The sequence below is a fragment of the Gekko japonicus genome, unplaced genomic scaffold (genome assembly GCF_001447785.1).
Source record: "Gekko japonicus isolate JY-2015 unplaced genomic scaffold, Gekko_japonicus_V1.1 scaffold1861, whole genome shotgun sequence".
Classification (NCBI taxonomy): domain Eukaryota; kingdom Metazoa; phylum Chordata; class Lepidosauria; order Squamata; family Gekkonidae; genus Gekko; species Gekko japonicus.
This window is the reverse complement of record NW_015160270.1, coordinates 289627-309079: the sequence shown is the minus strand read 5'-3', so window position 1 is coordinate 309079 and position 19453 is coordinate 289627. Positions and strand designations below refer to the sequence as shown.

General features: G+C 45.3%; 1 protein-coding gene and 1 long non-coding RNA gene across 2 annotated transcripts in view; both read left to right on the top strand.

Annotated features, from left to right (window-relative positions):
• Nucleotides 1-8811, top strand: part of LOC107113813 — a 39940-nt gene extending 31129 nt beyond the window's left edge. The window contains exons 6-7 of the mRNA XM_015415188.1: nucleotides 8727-8763; nucleotides 8796-8811. Coding sequence (XP_015270674.1) covers nucleotides 8727-8763; nucleotides 8796-8811 — 53 coding nt within the window. The remainder of the gene's footprint in view (nucleotides 1-8726; nucleotides 8764-8795) is intronic.
• On the top strand, nucleotides 8811-15733 carry LOC107113826. Its single transcript, XR_001482622.1, has 3 exons — nucleotides 8811-8838; nucleotides 12780-12870; nucleotides 15644-15733. It is a non-coding gene; the product is annotated as an uncharacterized LOC107113826 (long non-coding RNA).
• The last annotated feature ends 3720 nt before the right edge of the window (nucleotides 15734-19453 follow it).

Sequence of the window (19453 nt, the reverse complement as noted above, 5' to 3'; positions counted from 1 at the left end):
CTGGAGAAAATGGCTGCTTTGGGCAATGGACTCTATGGCATTATACCCTGCTGAAGTCCCTCCACACCTCAAATCCTGCCCTCCCCAGGCTCTACCCCTCAAATCTACAGGTCTGGCCCTCCCCTTAGTATTGCCAGCCTCCAGGCAGCACCTGGAGATCTCCAAGATCAGTTCTTCTGGAGAAAATGGCTGCTTTGGGCAATGGACTCTATGACATTATATCCTGCTGAGGTCCCTCCGCACTTCAAACCCTGCCCTCCCCAGGCTCTACCCCTCAAATCTACAAATCTGGCCCTCCCCTTAGTATTGCCAGCCTCCAGGCAGCACCTGCAGATCTCCAAGATCAGTTCTTCTGGAGAAAATGGCTGCTTTGGGCAATGAACTCTATGGTATTATACCCTGCTAAGGTCCCTCTGCATCCCAAACCCTACCGTCCTCAGGCTCTACTCCTCAAATCTACAGGTATTTTCCAACCCAGAGCTGGCAACCCTGTAACTGGCTATGGAAGCACTTTCCAGACCCTTGGACCCAGAAGACATGGCATAGGAGGAAGTTCTTATCTACCTTAGCTGCCATTTCATAACCCCAAATCAACATAAGTCAGGGTGGTGGGAACCATACCTGTTACCATGTGGCTGTCCTCCCATACTACCCACTTGGGGCAGCAAAATGACTTGAGACAGCCCTGCCTTATAGCTAAGCAGAAGGAAATAAACATGGCTTGCCTCCCTCTGTTTTCCCCTTCCCTCTTGTTAGATCGCCGCTAACAAAGGATCGGAGAGTGATTTCAGCAAAGAAGTGATTCAGCTTTATTGAAGTAACGAACAAGCACTTAAACACATTCATAACCAGAACAAGAAACAATTGGAAGCTAGGCTCCTTTTAAACATTCCCGGGCTAACATAGCCACACCTATTTACAATAATCAACCAATGAGGTTGTTTGGATAAAGACCAATGAGCTTACTTCCCTCACAGGGAACAGTGGCAGTTCTGATTGGTCGCTGTTGCAGAGCGACCAATAGGAGTTCACATCAGAGGAGCCTTTGTTCGGCTCAAGCTTAACATAGGATGTCAATGGAGTGATTCATGTAACACGTTCAATACATTACACCTCTGCTGCCCCACCAGCCACAGCCAGGACACTCACCTGGAGCTTCCTTCTAGAGCTCGTTGTATTTCTTCCCACAACGGGCCTTACTCCTAGTAAATGAATAAAATGACACAGGCAGTTTTGACAGTTCCCACTAGGCTTCCCAAAATCTGAAGAATTACTAGTAAATGTTAAGATTCAACAAGTTCTCTGGCACGTGGGTATATATCCCTTGTGAAATAAGGAATTGTAGAGGCCAAAGGGGGCTATGCATACAATTCTCTGGGTTAATACTGAAGCAGGGGTGACACAAGCACCACTGTAGTTAGAGACTTTGGATACTACCGATTATATATATGGGATGGTGAGCAGGTGATTGTTTGCCCTCCTGAGCAACTAATCAGTGCTATTCTGAGTATCTATCCAAGACTCTTGTACAAGTGAAATTTAGGGAAGGTGGGACATTCTGTACCTAAATACTGAGGAAAAGAAACATAGAAACATAGAGCAGGAAGGGACACAATGGTCATCTAGTCCAACCCCCTGCACAATGCAGGAGTCACAGCTACCCTCCCCCCACTTCCCCCGTGAACCCTGCTGTATGCCCAGAGGAAGGTGAAAACCCTCCAGGATCCCTGGGCCAATCTGGCCTGGAGGAAAATTCCTTCCTGACCCCAAAGTGGCAATCGGCATTAACCTGGGCATATAAGGAGGGGCCACAAGAGCCAAGCACTGGCTCTTCCCTTCCTGCCTTCCCTCTCAGAATAAGGTTGAGTTGGTTTTTATACCCCACCTTTCTCTACATGATGGAGTCTCAGAGCAGCTGACAATTGCCTTCCCTTCCTCTCCTCACAACATGCACCTTGTGAGGTAGGTTGGGCTGAGAGAGTTCCGAGAGAACTGTGGCTGGCCCAAGGTCACCCAGCTGGCTTCATATGGAGGAGTGGGGAAGTAAACCAGTTGTCCAGGGCTGCGGTCAGACTGGAAGCTTGGGGCTGTTTGGGGGTAGGGCAAATCTCTCCGTTTCAATCAGGAACTGAGGACCTTGGTCAGACACCACACCCTGAGGTGCCTTTATATCATGTGCGGGCCACATTGGATCATTCACAGCGTTACAGAGCGTCATCCTTGTAACATGGTTCAGGCTATTTTTTTAACTGTCCCTGGCACATGTGCATATGCACACAACTGAAGTGGCGCCTCCATCAGGAATTTCAGGAGTCCCTTCCTGGATCCCCGTTAACCGATTGGCCACTGCCTAGGCTTATGTGCACTGCAGAGCAGGGTTAGACAAAACCCACCTGGAATGGATTGGTGGGCTCAGATTGCCAATCCGTTTTTTTGTGTGCTCCCCTGCGTTCAGACATCCGCCTTGGCGGGATGAATGCATGGGGATCCATGAGCACTGGAGTTCCTGTGGTGGCTATTTACTCCATATCCAATTCGTCATATGATGGGGTGAGTAAGACTGGGGTATGGCTGCCAGATGTGGCTGTGCGGCAGAGCCCATTTAATCCAGAACAGCAACTATATCGGGACAAACTGCCCGCCTGAGCACAGCCCAGGTTAGCGTCTCCCCGCTCTTAACCACTACGCCATGCTGGCTTTCACCAGCTGCCTAAATTCATAGTGAGCCATTATATGTTATGTATTATACCTTATATATAATTTTCCATAAGCATTTATAGGGTTGGATTCAGATTAAATTTTCCAATAACAGAAAAGAGGGGGCATTTCTGTTAATTCCCCCCTCCATGTGGAAGGCCCTTGATTTTCCATGCGTGCAATCCCCTTTTCTCCAGAAGCAGTATTTTGAGGAGACCAGTGGGCTACAGCAGGAAGTGGGAAGCAGGAAAGTTGTGTTCCGCTGACAGATGAACTGCCTTCCGTTAGGGGGGGAATTAATCTGGATCCCGCCCACAGTTATGAATGGGTCTGCAGATTTCCACAGTGTTTAAAGTAAGTCTGCAAGCAGTTCCGTCTTTCGCTTTCCCATGAGAAACTGTACAGAGACTGTTTTTGCAACCTACAAACTTTGTGGAGCTTGTAGCTAGTGCATGCAAGTTAGGTATTTTCAGTTATGATGTGGAGTTTTTCTCCCTTGATATTTGGGCTGGCATTGACTATTGACATCTACAAAGACCTAAATCGGAATCAGCTGTCACAATTAAGAGTCCAGCAGTTAGACTTGACCTTTCTGGCAGCATGCTGAAAGCCCCCTCCGATTGCTTTTGTGCGGAGTGACTGTTACAAAATGAACACAATCAAGTGATTTGTCAAGCACTATGGTTTCTTTAACAAGTCAAGATGACGTCAACGTGTGGGTGGGATGGCAAATGGTTTTCAAAGTGTATTACATGAAACTATGGTGTTCCTTGGAAGCTGTCTCAGAAGAAAGGTAGATGAGGAAGTTCTCACCACTACAAATCTTCATCATTGGAAGGGGTTAGGTATGTACTTCCAATTCATAGGGAATAATAGTGAGGCCTAGGAGACTTGCTGAGGACCAGCACTCTTATAGGAACGGAGTGCACACACTAGAACCCTTCTCAGAATCCTCTACAATATCCAGGTCAGACAGACAAGCATAGGTTTCTGAGCAGAAAAGTTCTAGAACAGGGGCTACCAATATTCCTGACCCTGGGTGCACTTTTGGAATTTTGAGAACAGGGATTGGGTGCCACTACAGAATGGCTACCACATTTTTCTCTAACTTAAGGATTCTCAAAGTGGCTTACAATCACCTTCCTCTCCCCACAACAGGCACCTTGTGAGGCAGGGGGAGGGCTGAGAGAGTTCTGAGAGAACTGTGACTGGCCCAAGGCCACCCAGCAGGCTGCATATGGAGGAGTGGAGAATCAAACCTGGTTCTTCAGATTAGAGTATCCCCGCTGCTCTTAACCACTATGCCATACTAGTTAAGTGCCATGATGTTTGGGGGCGAATCACAAAATATTGGGCAGTTGCAAGCCAACTGAACTGGAGCTCCCTTCAGACACAAAGGTCCTTCAGAGGGACCTCCTACAATGAGATAAAAAAAATATATCCAGGATTGGCCTTTTACTTTGGGGAAAAGATACCTTGTTGAAGACATAAATGGAAACCAGGAAAAGCCACAAGTGGGCACCATGGTTCCCATCATTGCACTGCTGCAGATCCCAATTCTAGAAAGTTCTCACAGCAATATAACATCACCCTGCTTTTCAGAAAGTTACAATAAAGAATTTGGAGAAAGTCTATTTAGGAAAGTGTAATCATTTCACCTCTGTAGATGCAGCTAAACAAAGACAGTGTTTTAGATCCATTTGCAAATTTTAATTGGAACACCTGGACTGAAAAGGGGGGGGGGTCGGAATTGCCACTTCATTGACCGGCAGAGGAAAGTGTCAGAGGGGAAAAAAGATGCTGGTGAGAATAAAAGATCACATCTTTATACAATGCTTTTTTAATCCTCTCAATTAGTCCCACTTCTTTCAAGAAATCTCTTGTCTCTGCTCTGCAAATTGAACAAGGGCCTGCTTTTCAGCTATTTTTGTCTGAGGTTTTGGCATCGAGGCACTGCACTGTTTCTCCTCGGTGTCACATCCTTAATGCTAGGCATCAAAATAAGGAGGCAGCATAGTTTCAAACAGGAGCACAGTCCTAACTACCAACAACCCAGTTCCAACTAGTATATTCCAGAAGACACACCCTCACTTCAAAAAGGATGTGTACAGAATGGAGCGGGTGCAGAGGAGAGCGACGAAGATGATCGGGGGTCTGGAGACCAAGCCGTGTGAGGAAAGGCTGAGGGACTTGGGAAAGTTTCGTCTGGACAAGAGGAAGTTGAACGGAGGCATGATTGCTCTCTTTACGTTTTGGGAGGGCTGTCACTTAGAGGAGGGCAGGGAGCTGCTCCTGTTGGCAGCAGAGGATAGGACTCACAATAATGGCTTTAAATTAAGGGCGGGAAGGTACTGGCTGGATCTTAGGAAAAACTTTTTTACAGTAAGAGTTGTGCAACAGTGGAATCAGCTGCCTAGGGAGGTGGTGAGCTCTCCCTCACTGGCAGTCTTTAAGCAGTGGCTGGACAAACACTGGTCAGGGATGCTCTAGGCTGATCCTGCATTGAGGAGGGGATTGGAGTAGATGGCCTGTATGGCCCATTCCAACTCTGTGATTCTGATTCTAAGAGAAGGAATTCCTCTTAGGACCTAAGCCTGTCTCTTAAATAGACAGGTTCCATATAGTACAACAAGGATGTGCTGAATGTATTCTAAGTTAATTTATGGGTGACTGTGAGATCCCAAAAGCCTAGTGTTTTGGTTTTTTTGTAAATTTTTATTGCTTTTTTACTACAAACTACATAGGAAAGGGACATAGGGAATACTATAATACTAATAAAACAAGAGATATAGCAAGGATCATGTTACATGTAAATTACCTATTAGTCCTTCCCAGGGCTCTAGTCGGGGGGGAGCTCTCAGGTACGGAGCTCCGGAAGAGAACCTCTAGGGGGCGGGGCGGTCACGTGGTGAAGCCCCGCCCCCTTCTTTACCCCGCCCTCTGCTTCGATCCTCATTCCGTTTGGGAATGAGGATGAAGCAGGAGGGTAAGTAGCCGGGCCTTCTGACACACTTCCGGTGATGTCAGGGGGCGTGGCATATGCAAATAAGTTATGCTAATGAGTTATGCTAATGAGCTCCGGCAGCTCTTTTTCTACAACAAGACCCCTGGTCCTTCCTACTATTACTAGAATAAAGCATATAGTAGAATAATACTGAGCATCTTATATCACTAAAGCTAAGTCAAGCCCGTTTAGCCTTATTGGGTACATCATAGTATCTTTAAACACAAATAGACTTTCAGATTCATTACAATCATTATTTCTTGTGCTTAGCTTTATCAAATCTCAGTTGGACTTTAAGAGCTTTAGGAGCTGCTGTTCCTTTTTCAGAGTCAGACTCTTCTGTAGAACTGCCAAAAATACTTTCACTGGCTTCTGAATCATGATCACTCTTTTCTTCTGCTTGTACATTGTCCTCTGCTTTCTCTTTGACTTTAGACATTGATTGTTGCTGGTCCAGGAACAATTTTGTTTTTTCAGCAGAAGCCCCGGTCACACGGGAGGATTTGCCCATGGGAGGGACTGATCGGGGGCACATCAAACGGGCGCAATCATACCGCAACATATGGGAAGCGGCGCGCACCCGTCCCCAATCCGTCCCTTCCAGTCGAAAACCCGCCGCAAAAAGGTAGCACCAAAAGAGTACTACCTACCTGTTGATGCACAGCACGGGCCGGCATCTGATCGCCGATGCGCCCGTCTCCCTGCCGCATACGGAGGCCCTGTAGAACTGCACATGCACACACATGCGCAGCGGGCTCACCTTGCTCACCGATCTGTGGCTTCCCCCCGGCATCTGATCATGCTGGGGAGCATATGTGCGGCGGCTCGGAGGATCTGTCTGATTCTGCTGCCACGCTTCTCTTTTGATGCGGCTCAAAAAAGCCACACATCAGCCACACCTTTTCCCCAGTGTGACCGGGGCCAGAGTCAATTTTTTCTTTCTTTCCATTATAGCTGAAGATAAGTCCTTCTGAGAATATCCATCTGAAAGGGGTGGAGTTCTTGTGTAGAAAAGAAATTAAATTTTATATTGTCGTCTCTTCTTGCGTATTTCAAATGGAATGTCTTTTAAGATCTTCACCTTTGATTTTCAGTAATTTCCCATTTGTCGCTTTTAAAATTGCATCTCTGGTTGATCTTCTGGAGAATTTAACAAATATTTCACCAGGCAGTTTATTTTTCTTGATAAAATCTGGATAGGTTTGATAAACCATATCCATATTGCTTTGTAGTGAATCCGGTTTTAACTCTGTCATTGGTGCCAGTGCTTCGCTGAATAATTCTTTTAAATTCTCCCCTTGTTGGTCTGGGATACCCTGGAATCTTAGGATATATAGTAATTTCTCCATTTGTAGCTGTAATAATTGCTCTTTATTGGAGATCCACTCTTTCTCCACTACCTCCAATTGCTGCTTAATAGCATTTGCCTTATCAGCAACTTTTTTCATTGCTTTATTAGTTTCATCTCTCTTCTTCACTGTATCCATCATTTGTTTCTGGAGACAGACTAGTTTATTATTGATATTAGTCATCTGGTCCAGCAGAGGGCGCAACGCAGTGAAGCCTAGTTTTAATTGAGTACAAAACCTAGGCCGTAGTCCAGAAATTTCTGAAATCAAGAGGAGTTCCATGTAGGGTAGCTTACCCTGCTGAGGTCTCTCCACTCTCTGAAACCTACCCTCTGCAGGCTCTACCCACAAATCTCCAGGGATGTCCCACCACAGAGCTTGGCAACTTTGGTTCCATGACAGACATGCTGCTCTTCCTCAGCAGAAAAGTCAACATGGGAAGGGTTCCCTCAGACAGAATCTTTGAAAATAACTGCCCTCTGGAGAATAAACTTGCAATGTGAATGGAGTGACTAGAAAGGGAATTACATCTATTGGATTGGCAAAAATGCAGCTGGTGAAACTATCACCAACCTCTTCTTGCTATTGTCATAAACAAAGATAATTTTTATAAAGGCACACCATCTTTATTCCAAACACATGAAAGTATGCTTTGTTGGAGTTTCTGCTTGCGGCTTTGGAGAGCCAGTGTGGTGCAGTGGTTTGTGTGTGTGACTAGTTATCTGGAGACCCACATTCAAATCTTCTCTCCAACACAGAAGCTCACTGACCTTGGCTTTTTTCTCTCAGCTAAACTTACTTCTGAGGTTGGTGGTTGTGAGGATGTAGCGGAGGAGGGGAGAACGGTATTGTAAACCACTTTCAGTCCCTCCTGGAGAGAAAAGCAGGATTTAAAATATAGATAAATGACTATGATGGTTAAATAGAGCCTCCAGATTCAGAGGCAGTGTATGTCTAATAGCCAATTTCTGTGAACAATCTACAAGAAGAAGAAGAAGAGATTGGATTTATACCGCACCCTTCCCTACCCAAAGGTGTCTCAGAGTGGCTTCCTCCTGCCCCTTCCCCTCCCCACAACAGACACCCCGTGAGGTAGGTGGGGCTGAGAGAGCGCTTGACAGAAATTGCTCTTTTTCAAGGACAGCTCTTATCAGAACTATGGCTTGCCCAAGGTCATCCAGCAGGTACAAGTGGAGGAGTGGGGATTCAAACCTGGTTCTCCCAGATTAGAGTCTGCGCACTTAACCATTACACCAAAATGACCATTGCCTTCAAGGCCAGCTGTTGGGTTCTGAGGAAATTAGCTGGCCACTGTGGAAAACAGGATGATGGACTGAGTGAGGCCTGTTCTTAGATCCATCGAGACATTTTAAAAATTCTTAACTAAACTAACCTCTTTTAGCAATAAGCTTCTGAGTGCATCTGTGTTACAGTATCTTGATTGTGCATCTGTCTAATGCCTCAGCTACACTTTAATCAAATATATACATATGTATGCATCGATGGCATTTGTACTTAAGGATACTGGAGGCCCGACTTTTCATCTTCGCTTTTTCAAGGGCACGAAGCAAAGCTAACTCTGCAAGGGGAATCGGCTCTGCTATACCCCAGTGTGCCCCCCTCCCCAGTCCCTTGTGCATTTATCTACAAGTAATCAAAGAATCGTTTTCCCCTAGACATTTTTCTTAAAAGTTTCCGCATCGAGCCAAGCCAGCTGAAAAAAAAATTATACATTATACATGAAGACAGTGGTGGACTTAGCGATGAGCAGATTATGGCGCTAAGAAGGTAACCTTTTTGGATACAATCCTTTATTTATGATAGATATTACTTTTTGGAAACAGCATCGTTTTCGGCAAATGAAAAGGAAAGCCAGGGGTTGTGTTTACTGTTTACTGAAGCAGCTGAGGTTTCCTGCTTTCTGCATTGAAAATTAGGGATGTATCTCAAAAAAATTTTATTCTCTGTTACTCATTGTTCTGCAGAGAAACCATAAGCCACCTCGCTGCTGGGAATGCTAAGCTTTAAGCAGAGCGAGCAGCAAAACAGACCAATCCAGAATCCGTTGAGCCAAATTACTTGGGTTTAAATGGAATTAATCCCATTGAAGCTGACAGGGCTAAGGGCCACTGTGCATTTTTAAAAATCATCTTACTGTGCCTGCTTGGGAAAAAAGAAAGAAAACTCCCCGTGATGCCTTACCGTGTCACTTTAATAACATCCAACACCACCCTCTACTTGATTCTACTCGCAATGGAGAGTTTTTTGTGATGCTGCTTTGGAAATTCTCCATGCCGTTCCAAAGTCTCCTGCGGAGAATGGCATGGCTTGCTGCTACTCCAGCAAGGCTGAGGCTGTTTCAAGTGTCCCCTGCACTACAGAGAAAAAGATTGCTTACAAACAAACCTCAGTTACAATACAATGAGTGGCCACACGCCACTGTTTCAAATCTATGTGTAGAGCTGATCAAATTATGCTATTGTAAATGAATCAATGGTTGCCTCACTGTGTCCTTGGAAACTTATTGAGGTTCTGCACTGAGAAGGTCAACAAGGTTAGATGTGTTACCCTCAAACAAAGCTCACCCCACCGTATGGCTCTTCCCTAACAACAGACAAAGGCAATAGAGAGTATTGAGGGAGTTCTGGGGCACAACCTCATATGATGTCAGTAAGATATATCAGCTGGGTGAGCGCACACCTTAGAACAATGCCTCGAATTACTCTGCAATACCCTGGCATCCAAGATACACGTACTGGGGGACCTTACTAGAGGAAATTGCATGGAAAGTTTAGATTAAGGACATAAGAAGAGCCCTGCTGGATCAGACCAATAGTCAATCTAGTTCAATGACCTGTCTCACACAGTGGCCAACCCAGATGGGTAACTATGGCCCCGGTCACACGGGCAGGAAACTGCGGGGGAGAAGCGTGGCTGTTTGCCCTGGGGCAAACTACTGCGCAGTTACTCGATCAGACCTCCCGTGGAGGTCCTGTGGAGGTACCGTGGAGGTTCCATGGCAAGGGAGAGGTGCTGATCACAGGACAAGCCGGCGCGCAACGAAGAAGCGCGTGCCACGGCAAACTGGGGTTTTTTGTGTGTACACGACGAATGCGCATGCTCCGTTGGGTGCGTGTGCGCATCCACAGAGACGTGGACAAAAAAACCCACCTTATTTGCAAGGGGACATGGGCGGGCACCGGATGCCACCGGAAACGCGATCAGACGCCCGCCCTTGCCCCGCAGTTTCCGGAAACTAGTACCTCCGAGGTACTAGTTTTTTGCCACGCAGTTTCGGCTGGAAGCTTCGGTTGTGCCACGGGAGTGCTATGCTTCCCAGATGTGCTGGTGAGATCGCGCCCGGAAACTCCGCCTGTTTTCCGTCTCACTTGTGTGGCTTCTGTTCCGTGTGACCGCAGCCCATGTTAGTCTGTCTGTAGCATTAGAAAAGAGTCCAGTAGCACCTTAAAGACTAACAAAAATTTGTGGAAGGTATGAGCTTTCGTGAGTCACTGCTCAGTTCTTCAGATACTTCGTCCTCTGGATGGCCAACAACAGGGCATAGAGCCCAAGGCCTTCCCATGATGTTGCCTCCTGGCTCTGGGATTCAGAGGTTTAGAGCCTCTGAATGTGGAGGTTCCCCTCCATCACCATGACTAGTAGCCATTGATTTATCCTCCATGAATCTATCTAATCCCTTTTCAAAGTGGTTTATTCCTGTAAGTTCCATTAGTGGTGGTCTACTAATGGTTATGAATCAATGGTCTTGTTCAGATATACCACATTTTTTAATAAGCTGAGCAGCAAAGGTCTCTAAACCACCAGTTTTCTGCGGGATGTGCCATAGATATTAATGCATATCAGTTGCCTGGCTGCATTTTATATCATTTAGAGAGAAGCCCTGACTGTGTGTGTGTACAGGACAAACATACTACACACAGTCTTTCTGATATGCATGATAGCCGTTTCTTCTGGAATGGGCAACATACGTATATTTCAGTTTACATTAAAACCTGGTTTAAATAATACATATTTCATGTGTACCAGATGCTAATGTAATCTGGTATCTGGTATGCATGTACCAGATTGAAACTTAATTTAAATCTTAATTTAGAACTTTATTTAAAACTTTAAATCTTAATTTAAAACTTAACTTAAATTAAATCTTAAATTTAAATTAAAACATGTTTCTTCCAACATGTGGGAAAACCACACATTGCTCTTTTCAGAAGAAATGATGATTGCACACATAGGAGGATTGTCATGTAGCAATTGCATACTGTACATGCAGTCACAGTGCTGGGGTCCCCTGCCCCTCCAGACCAGCATTTGGCGGAAAGTCCACTCTCTGGAAGGAAATCCCTTCTGTCCATTGAAATCTCTGATAGATCCAAGCCCACATGTAATAGTGAAGAGGCCAGATTTTTCCCAGAAATGGGAACAGCCCAAGCAGGTAAAAGGCAACTCAGCACTTCTATCACCTCCTTATCCCAGGAACATTCTGTGATCTGGATCTTTCAGAGAAAGTGCAGTCCCATCCAGGTTGAACACCAGTTCCCATATCAATCACCTGCCCTCCCAACAAGTCTTGCAATTTTCATGTTTTGGGTGAGCAATCTTCTGCTTGTGCAGCCCTCCCTCCCACCTTTGTGTCCAGGACAGTGGGAGAATGGTGGTCAGTGGTGGAAATGACATGACATGACATGTTGACATAATGTCTGGGTAAAAGCTTGGATGTGACATCGGCTCATTGGCTGATGCTCTGGAATATCCACCAAATTCTATGGTAATACCATAGAGCTGGGGGAAGTCCAGAGTGTTGGCTGATGTGCTGATATCATGTCTGGGATTTTGTTGGGGCATGAAACCAATGTTCACCCTTGCTCCACCCCAAATCTCCCAGGGATGCCAGGCAGTGGACTGGCAACCATACTCAGAACTAACTGTGCTTCTGTCTCTTTTGGGCTGAGTTTTGGTTTATTCATCCTCATCCAGTTCTTCACTACCTCCTATTATGTGTTAAATATTTCCAGCCCTTCTCTGGATTTAGATGGAGAGCTGTGTATCATCAGCATATTAATACTGTAGATCTCTGGAGGATGTCATGCAGATGTTAAAGTTTAACACCCCAGGGAACAAGGTGGAACCTTGAGGCACAATATGAACCAGAGCCAATTTCTGGAGCAAGTTGACATCATCTTAAGATAGCAGCAGAGATCAATGTTCCTTCTAAACTGAGTTAGTGTGAGCTAGCTCACAATTTTTTTAGCCTCCGGCTCACACATTTTTGTCTGAGCTCAGGAAGGACAGCTCCAGAGCAAACTAAGTTATGCACTAGCCAAATCGTTTCCTCACAGCTTTAATGCCAGGAGCTCACAAAGTAGAATTTTTCCTCACAAGACTCCAGAGCTTAGAGGGAGCATTGGCAGAGATGGGGTTTCAGGGAGAGAATATAAAAACCCTATTCTCTCTCCTATTAGTAAAATACATGCAAAATTTTAAGGAGTTTTTGGGTTTAAAATTATTTTTTTAATATTATTTATTCAATATCTTTAATATACCATCTTTTGCTTATTTGCATATATTTTGAGATGTTCTTTTAAAATTAAGGAAATAATGGAGGAAAAATATCACCTTCTTCTGTTGTTATAACTTCGTTAGCAACAAAATCCATATTTTCCATCAATTTCTTGGAGCAGGGAGTGATAATTTATATTGACTTTCCACAGATACCAGCCCACTTTAAAGGATATGGAAATGTACCAGTCTTTCAAAGGTTCTCCTTCAGAACTACATCAGGTGGATCAGTTTATGCTAGAAGTAAGAACGATATCTGCATCTAAAATCATGGCTTTATACCTGCTTAATTATTTGCTTCCTTTGTGTTCTGTGTGATTGTTTTGTTCTGACTTCAGAAGTATGTAAAAATGAAACTTGTGAAACTTCATTGAAAACAAATTGTTGGCAGATAGTTGGCTATTCTATGTATTCAGGTATCTTGACCTGATCAGATGACTGTGCTGAAAACCCTCTTTTAAAATTTTAGGATTAGAAACCAAGTGATTTAAAAAAACTTTGCAAATTTCAGTGTCAGCCAGAGTCCATGTGGCCCATCTCATGTGGGGGGTATAGGGTACGAGGCAAGATAACTTCCCATGGGTATGATTTTTTATGCCAGATCAATAGTTTAAGCTATGGTCCTATTAAATGATTGGAGTGGAGAGACATTTTCCACATAATTTTTCTGGCATTTACAGCTCCAGCTTTAATTCCTCACATCTTCTTTGGGACCATCAGTGACTTGAATATTGTCCTTGATTATTTGCTCTTCATGATCAAATTGGAAGGCACTTCCGGATATTCAGAGATTATTCTTGTGGCAGCTCAAACACCCTGATCTGCAAAAATGCTTGCTATTTAACCCTCACAGTTCTGTAGTCTATAAAAAGGGATTGGGTTCTGGCATGAACATTCAAAGGCTTCTTGTACTGAGAATTATATCCAGCATTTTAGAGGGCTCTTTGGACTGTATAAATAATGGCAGCTATATTACCCCAGAGAACACTTAGACCTCCCCAGTGTGGGGCCCTTCCTGGTGCCCACCAAATGGGTGGGGCTTTTGTGCAGCAGGGCTTCTGAGTGGCCACCAGAAAACTGATTCATTGTGCAGATTTTAAAAAAGTTGTTCCAGTAGCAGCTGCCACCACACCATAGATTTTGTTCTCTCTCCATCCTCTTTCCCAGTGTATTTGTTAAATTACCACTCTTCTTCCCTGCACCTGGGATTCCTCTGCGTGGTTGGCTCCACATCTTGCAGCAGCCATGTTGTGGTTGTGCCCACCATCCTGTGTCAGGATTCCAATGGTGCTCACAGGCTCAAAACCTTTGGGGATCCCAGCCCTGACCTGGATAGCCCAGGCAAACCCGATCTCGTCAGATCTCGGAAGCTAAGCAGGGCCAACTCTGGCAAGTATTTGGATGGGAGACCACCTTAGATGGGAGACCACCTTAGAATACCAGCAGTTGGGAGGCGAGGGCAGGCTTTATTTCAGCAACCTTTCTGAATATCCTCCAGGCCCCCAGTAGGGGTCAGTCACCAGAGGTCGCCATGACTTCCAGGTGCACACACACTCACACACATATACATGCACATAAAAAATACAAAAAACAAACAAACGAAAAATAAATTTTGGGGACCCTTGACTTAGACAATACATTTCCCCAAAGATAGGCATCTCAGTGGCAAATTTCCCTCTTCCGGCCTTATTTTCATTGAGAGCTCAGTGCGTAAGCTGGGACTATCAGATAGCGGAATTCTACTATTTATTTATTGCTTCATTTGTACTCCACCTCTCTCAATGAGACTCAAGGGGTCTTGCAGCTAAAAACAACGTTGTAAGAACAGTATAATACCATACAACCCACAAAAGTAGAGAACAATGTAATAAAAGTACTGTGTGACACGGGCAGTAAAAGAAGGTTGGAGAACAATGTAGTGAAAATGTTGTATTACATAACATACATCAAAGTGATAGAGTTGGACCCCGGTAGTGCTATTTCCTCTGTGATGGGAATGACTAGCAGAGAGGGCTGAGCCCAACAACGTGCCCTATGCCGCACAGTGAAGGCAACACCTAAACACATTTACTTCAGTGGATTTAGAAAGCTGAAACGTTGCACTGCAAGACTTCATCTCATTAATCTATACAACCACCATGTATGATGTCAGTAGTCTTATGCCCGTATTGTAAGGCCCAACATTTGATCCTTAGCCTCTCCAGTTAAAGGGATCCCATATACTAGGACAGACCTCTGCTGAGACCTTGGAGAACTGTTGAATTGCAGGCCATAGTAACAATGGCACTTACTCTACAGCTTATGGAGAACCTTCTGCACAATTACCATCCACTAAAAGAGACACATTTAGTTCCATCCCTGGCATGAAACCTGCACCAGAGAGAGGCTTGCAGCTGATGGTGACTGCTTCAAGATGGAAACCACCTGTTGACCACAAGCCCTATGAGACAAGGACCTTGCCCACTTTTCTTAATAGAGTTGCCAGGCAGTGCTCAGCAACCAGATGGAGGGCTGCGAGATTGGGGGGGGGGTCGCAAAGCCATCTGTGGCATGTCACTTCCAGTAAAAAACATAAACAAAAGTGACATAGGTAGCTCTAGGAATTGCCAGAAACTCCATGGTTTTACCATGGAGTTTCTGGCTGTTCTAGAGTTACCATATGCCACTTCCATTTTTTGTACTGAAAGTGGTATGACATTACAGCTGGTGCCTCCTTTTAATTTTTTTCTCTCCCACTGCTGTTCGGAGTGGCAGTGGGCAATGGGACTAAGGGCAGGGGATCCCCTGCCCTGACTGGGGCTTGGCGGTCCTGTTCCTGAAACATGAGGCAGGTGCCAAATTGAAGAACAGTGATCAGAAGAGCCAAAAGTAGCATATCAAAGAGCCGCTGGGGTCTCCCAAGCCACTAAGTGAGGATCACCACCTATATAGATGGCTGGTATATTGTAGCTCTGGAGTTATATACTTATGACAGCTGACAACTTTTCTAAACTATCCTCTCCCTATCTTTATGCAGATGTGTAAAATACCTAACTTGGGCCAAAGGCTGGACCTCCTGCTTGCTGTACGTGAACTTCCAGCCTCCATGGCAGAGCTGGAGCCAGTAAGTGACATGAGAGGGGTTTTTTTGACGTGTCTGTGCATTTGTGTGTGTGTATATGCTATCACAGTAATACACCAGCTGTCCTCAATGTAAATTTCAAAAGCCCGTGTGTGCACAAGGTGATCTTTCCCATGGAAAGAAAGCAACTAACCAGTCGTGTTGTTGACATTCATATTGTAATATCGCAGGCAGCCTGATGTATAAGTTGTCATTTCGCTGCATTATTCAAAAGAAATGTGGGAAAAGGTTTTGATGATCTATCTTGCTCCTGGATTTTATAGCCAAGAGAGTCATAACTAGCATGAAAGTATATTTGAGATAGTCTAGATTTGAAATACAATATGCGCTACCTGCTGGGGTATCTCAAATAGCCTTGGGCAAGTCAAAACCTGAGAGAGTTCATTAGCGGAAATAGCACCTCCAGAAGGTAATACCTCCTGAGTGATGACACAGCCCGTGCCAATCAGCATAGCTGATATCTTGTTGACATTGTTCCGAAATTTAATTTTAGAGAGATTTGTCATTCTTGTTTATTTACTGAAACACAGCCTAGGAGCCCAAGCAATGTATCCGGACTTCGGCATGTTGGTTCATATAATAATGAATGTGAAGCCCTTGGCCACCCTGACCTGGATAGCTCAGACTAACCTGATCCCATCAGAGCTTGGAAGCTAAACAGTGTCGACCCTGGTTAGTATTTAGGAATACCAGGATCATGAGGCAGAGGCAGGCAATGGCAAACCACCTCTGAACGTCTCTTGCCTTGAAAACGCTATGGGGTTGCCATAAATCAGCTGTGACGTGACTGCAGTAAATAAATAAATAAATGCCCATGGCCTACGGTCTAATAGATCATTGAGTCTGAAAGTGTTTCAAGCAAGGAAATAGATCTAATCTTCAACTTGAACCCCGAAACCAAATCAGAGAGGTTTTCAGGAAACAGGAAATGAACCTGAAGAAAAATCTCTCAGCAGCTCCAAAACAGAAACTGAAATATACACTTTGATCATTCAGTTCTCAGAGAGCTCACTCAAGGTAGTAAGAAAGTTACTCTCTTTTAGGGACATCTCAGGTAGATTTGGGGGAGGCAATATCTTGTCCGCCTGTTGCCTACTTCCCATCATATTCACCTGTCTCCTTGATTACCACATCACCCATTTCACCTTGTCAGCCTCTCCTATATTCCTGCCCCTGCTTGGGAACTGGAGCTGTTAATCCTGGCCTCTTCATTCCTACAGGACTCTTTGAAAACAGCATGAGATACGCATGAGCTCTTGTGAAATTCCTTCCTCTCATAAGAGTTTGGTTGCAGCGTTGCTTCTAAAGCCTACAGGAGAAAGTAGGCAAGGAAATTTAGATGCTCAGTGCTTAATTCTCGTGGCTTTTTCTTACACACCCAGGGAAATCCCAATCACCACTTTGGGGTCAGGAAGCAATTTTCTCCAGGCCTGTGGGCCAGGGATCATGGAGGTTTTTTTGCCATCTTCTGGGCAGGGAGCAGGGGTCACTGGGGGCGTGGAGGGGGGAGGTAGTTGTGAATTTCCTGCATTGTTCAGGGGGTTGGACTAGATGATCCTGGAGGTCCTTTCCAACACTATGATTCTATGCCCAGTGCTCTGGTGATGGTGGAGCTGTGGAAGAGCAAGTGGACCTCAGGCGGCACTAGCAGCTGAGTTTGCTTTAAATGCAGAACGGAAAGGAAGACTTTGTTTCTAAAAAAGCCGTTAGAGAACGAGAAGGAGTAGGGAGAGAGAAGGTTCTGGGATTGCATCTTCCAGTTTGGTGTAGTGATTAAGTGCATGGACTAATCTGGGAGAACCGGGTTTGATTCCCCACGCCTCCACTCGCAGCTGTTGGATGACCTTGGGCAAGCCATAGTTCTGTCAGAGGTGTTCTTGAAAAAAGAGCAGTTTCTGTCAGAGCTCTCTCAGCCCCACCCACCTCACAGGGTGTCTGTTGTGGGGAGGGGAAGGGAAAGGAGTTTGTAAGCCGCTCTGAGACTCCAAGTGAAGGGCGGGGTATAAATCCTTTCTCCTCCTCCTCCTATCTACCTTGACACTAGGTCCAAACTACTTTTCTCAGATTAGAACTAAGTGATAGCATTGGTTGAGCTGGGGTTTTCCCTCTCTGCTTCCTAATAATATATATGTAGTTGGGTTTCCAACTTCTGGGGTGGTGGTGGTGTGTGTGTGACTCCTGACCACAGACTCTGGAGGAAATGGCAACTTCAGAAGGCAGAATTTATGGCATCTCATCTCTGCTGAGTTCTGTCCCTTCCCCAAATTCTACTCTTCCCAGACACCATGCTCAAATTTCCGGGAATTTCCCAAGCCAGAGATGGCAAACCCTGTATGTAGTAGAGCACAGTGCAGGGGTCGTCAGTGTGGTGCCCACGTGTGCCGTGGTACCCACCAACAACTTTTCTGGTGCCCACCATGTGTTTTTAGAAATTGGGTGTGGCCAGATGAGGCTACAGCCCAGCAGGGCTTCTGATGCGTATCGGGGATCTGATTGGCTGCACAGATTAAGATAACATCGTTTCATCAGAAGCTGCCCCCATAGAGTTTGTTTTATTCTCTCTCTCCTCTGTTCCAGTGTATTTTCAAAAATCACTCTTCTCGTCCCCTGCATTTGGGCTCCCCCACCTCTTCCTTCTGCAGTGGCCATTTTGTGGTTGGCCCCACCTCCCACTGTGGCCAACCTGTGTCCAAATTCCCAGGTGCCCATTGGATCAAAAGGGTTGGGGGCCCCTGGCACTGTGTGTGATGTTATTGCACCATTTCCCTGTCCCTGCTGCTGACCATCAGTATTGTGAAGGCGGGGCCTGGTGTGATGTTTACAGTTTACAGGAAGAGGGCAGGGAAAAACACAGAGCAGCCGCTGCACTGCCATTCTTTTAACATTGAATCCCACCCTTTATCTGAGGACATGGGGATGCTAATTAAAACAATTCGAATGTCTAAAGCCTTATATTTCAAATTATGAAATGAATGCGATTAATTTCCCCACTCCCCAGTCAGAAATGTAAAGGTGAGTTCATTACATTTCTTCATTCTGCTTTCTAGTCAAAATCAGCTCCCAAAATGTCTCACAGGAATTAAAAGCCAATATAAAAATTATATCAAATTCACCACAAAGGTTCTATGGGAAAGGGAGTGTGAACTGAGCCACATCTGGCTATGATGGAGGGGGTGTCTGGCTGTTTCCTGCTGTCTCTCTGGTGTACCATGGCTGCAAGAGAAGTTAAGTGTGTACCCATGGTATACCATCGATGCAACAGAACCAGTATGGTGTAGTGGTTAGGCATTCAGACTCTAATCTGGGAGAACCAGGTTTGATTCCCCACTCCTCCAAATGCAGCTGCTGCTGTGACTTTGGGTCAGTCACAAGTTTTCTCAGAGCTGTTCTCTCAAGGGCAGTTCTCGAGAGAGCTCTCTCAGCCCCACCTACCTCACAGGGTGTCTGTTGTGGGGAGGGGAAGGGGAAGGGCCACTCTGAGACTCCTTCAGGTAGTGAAGGGTGGGATATAAATCCAATCTCTTCTCTTAAAGGAAGGAGGGCTTTTGGCTAGAGCTGGCTTCCAGCATGATGGACCAGGGTCTGGCTGGTTCCTGACTTCCCTACTGGGCCCAGGCATGATGGAGGGGTGACTGCTTGCTCCCTGGCCTCCCTTTTTGATGGCATGCCAACACACATTTGGCTACTTCATGACCCTGAGCTACA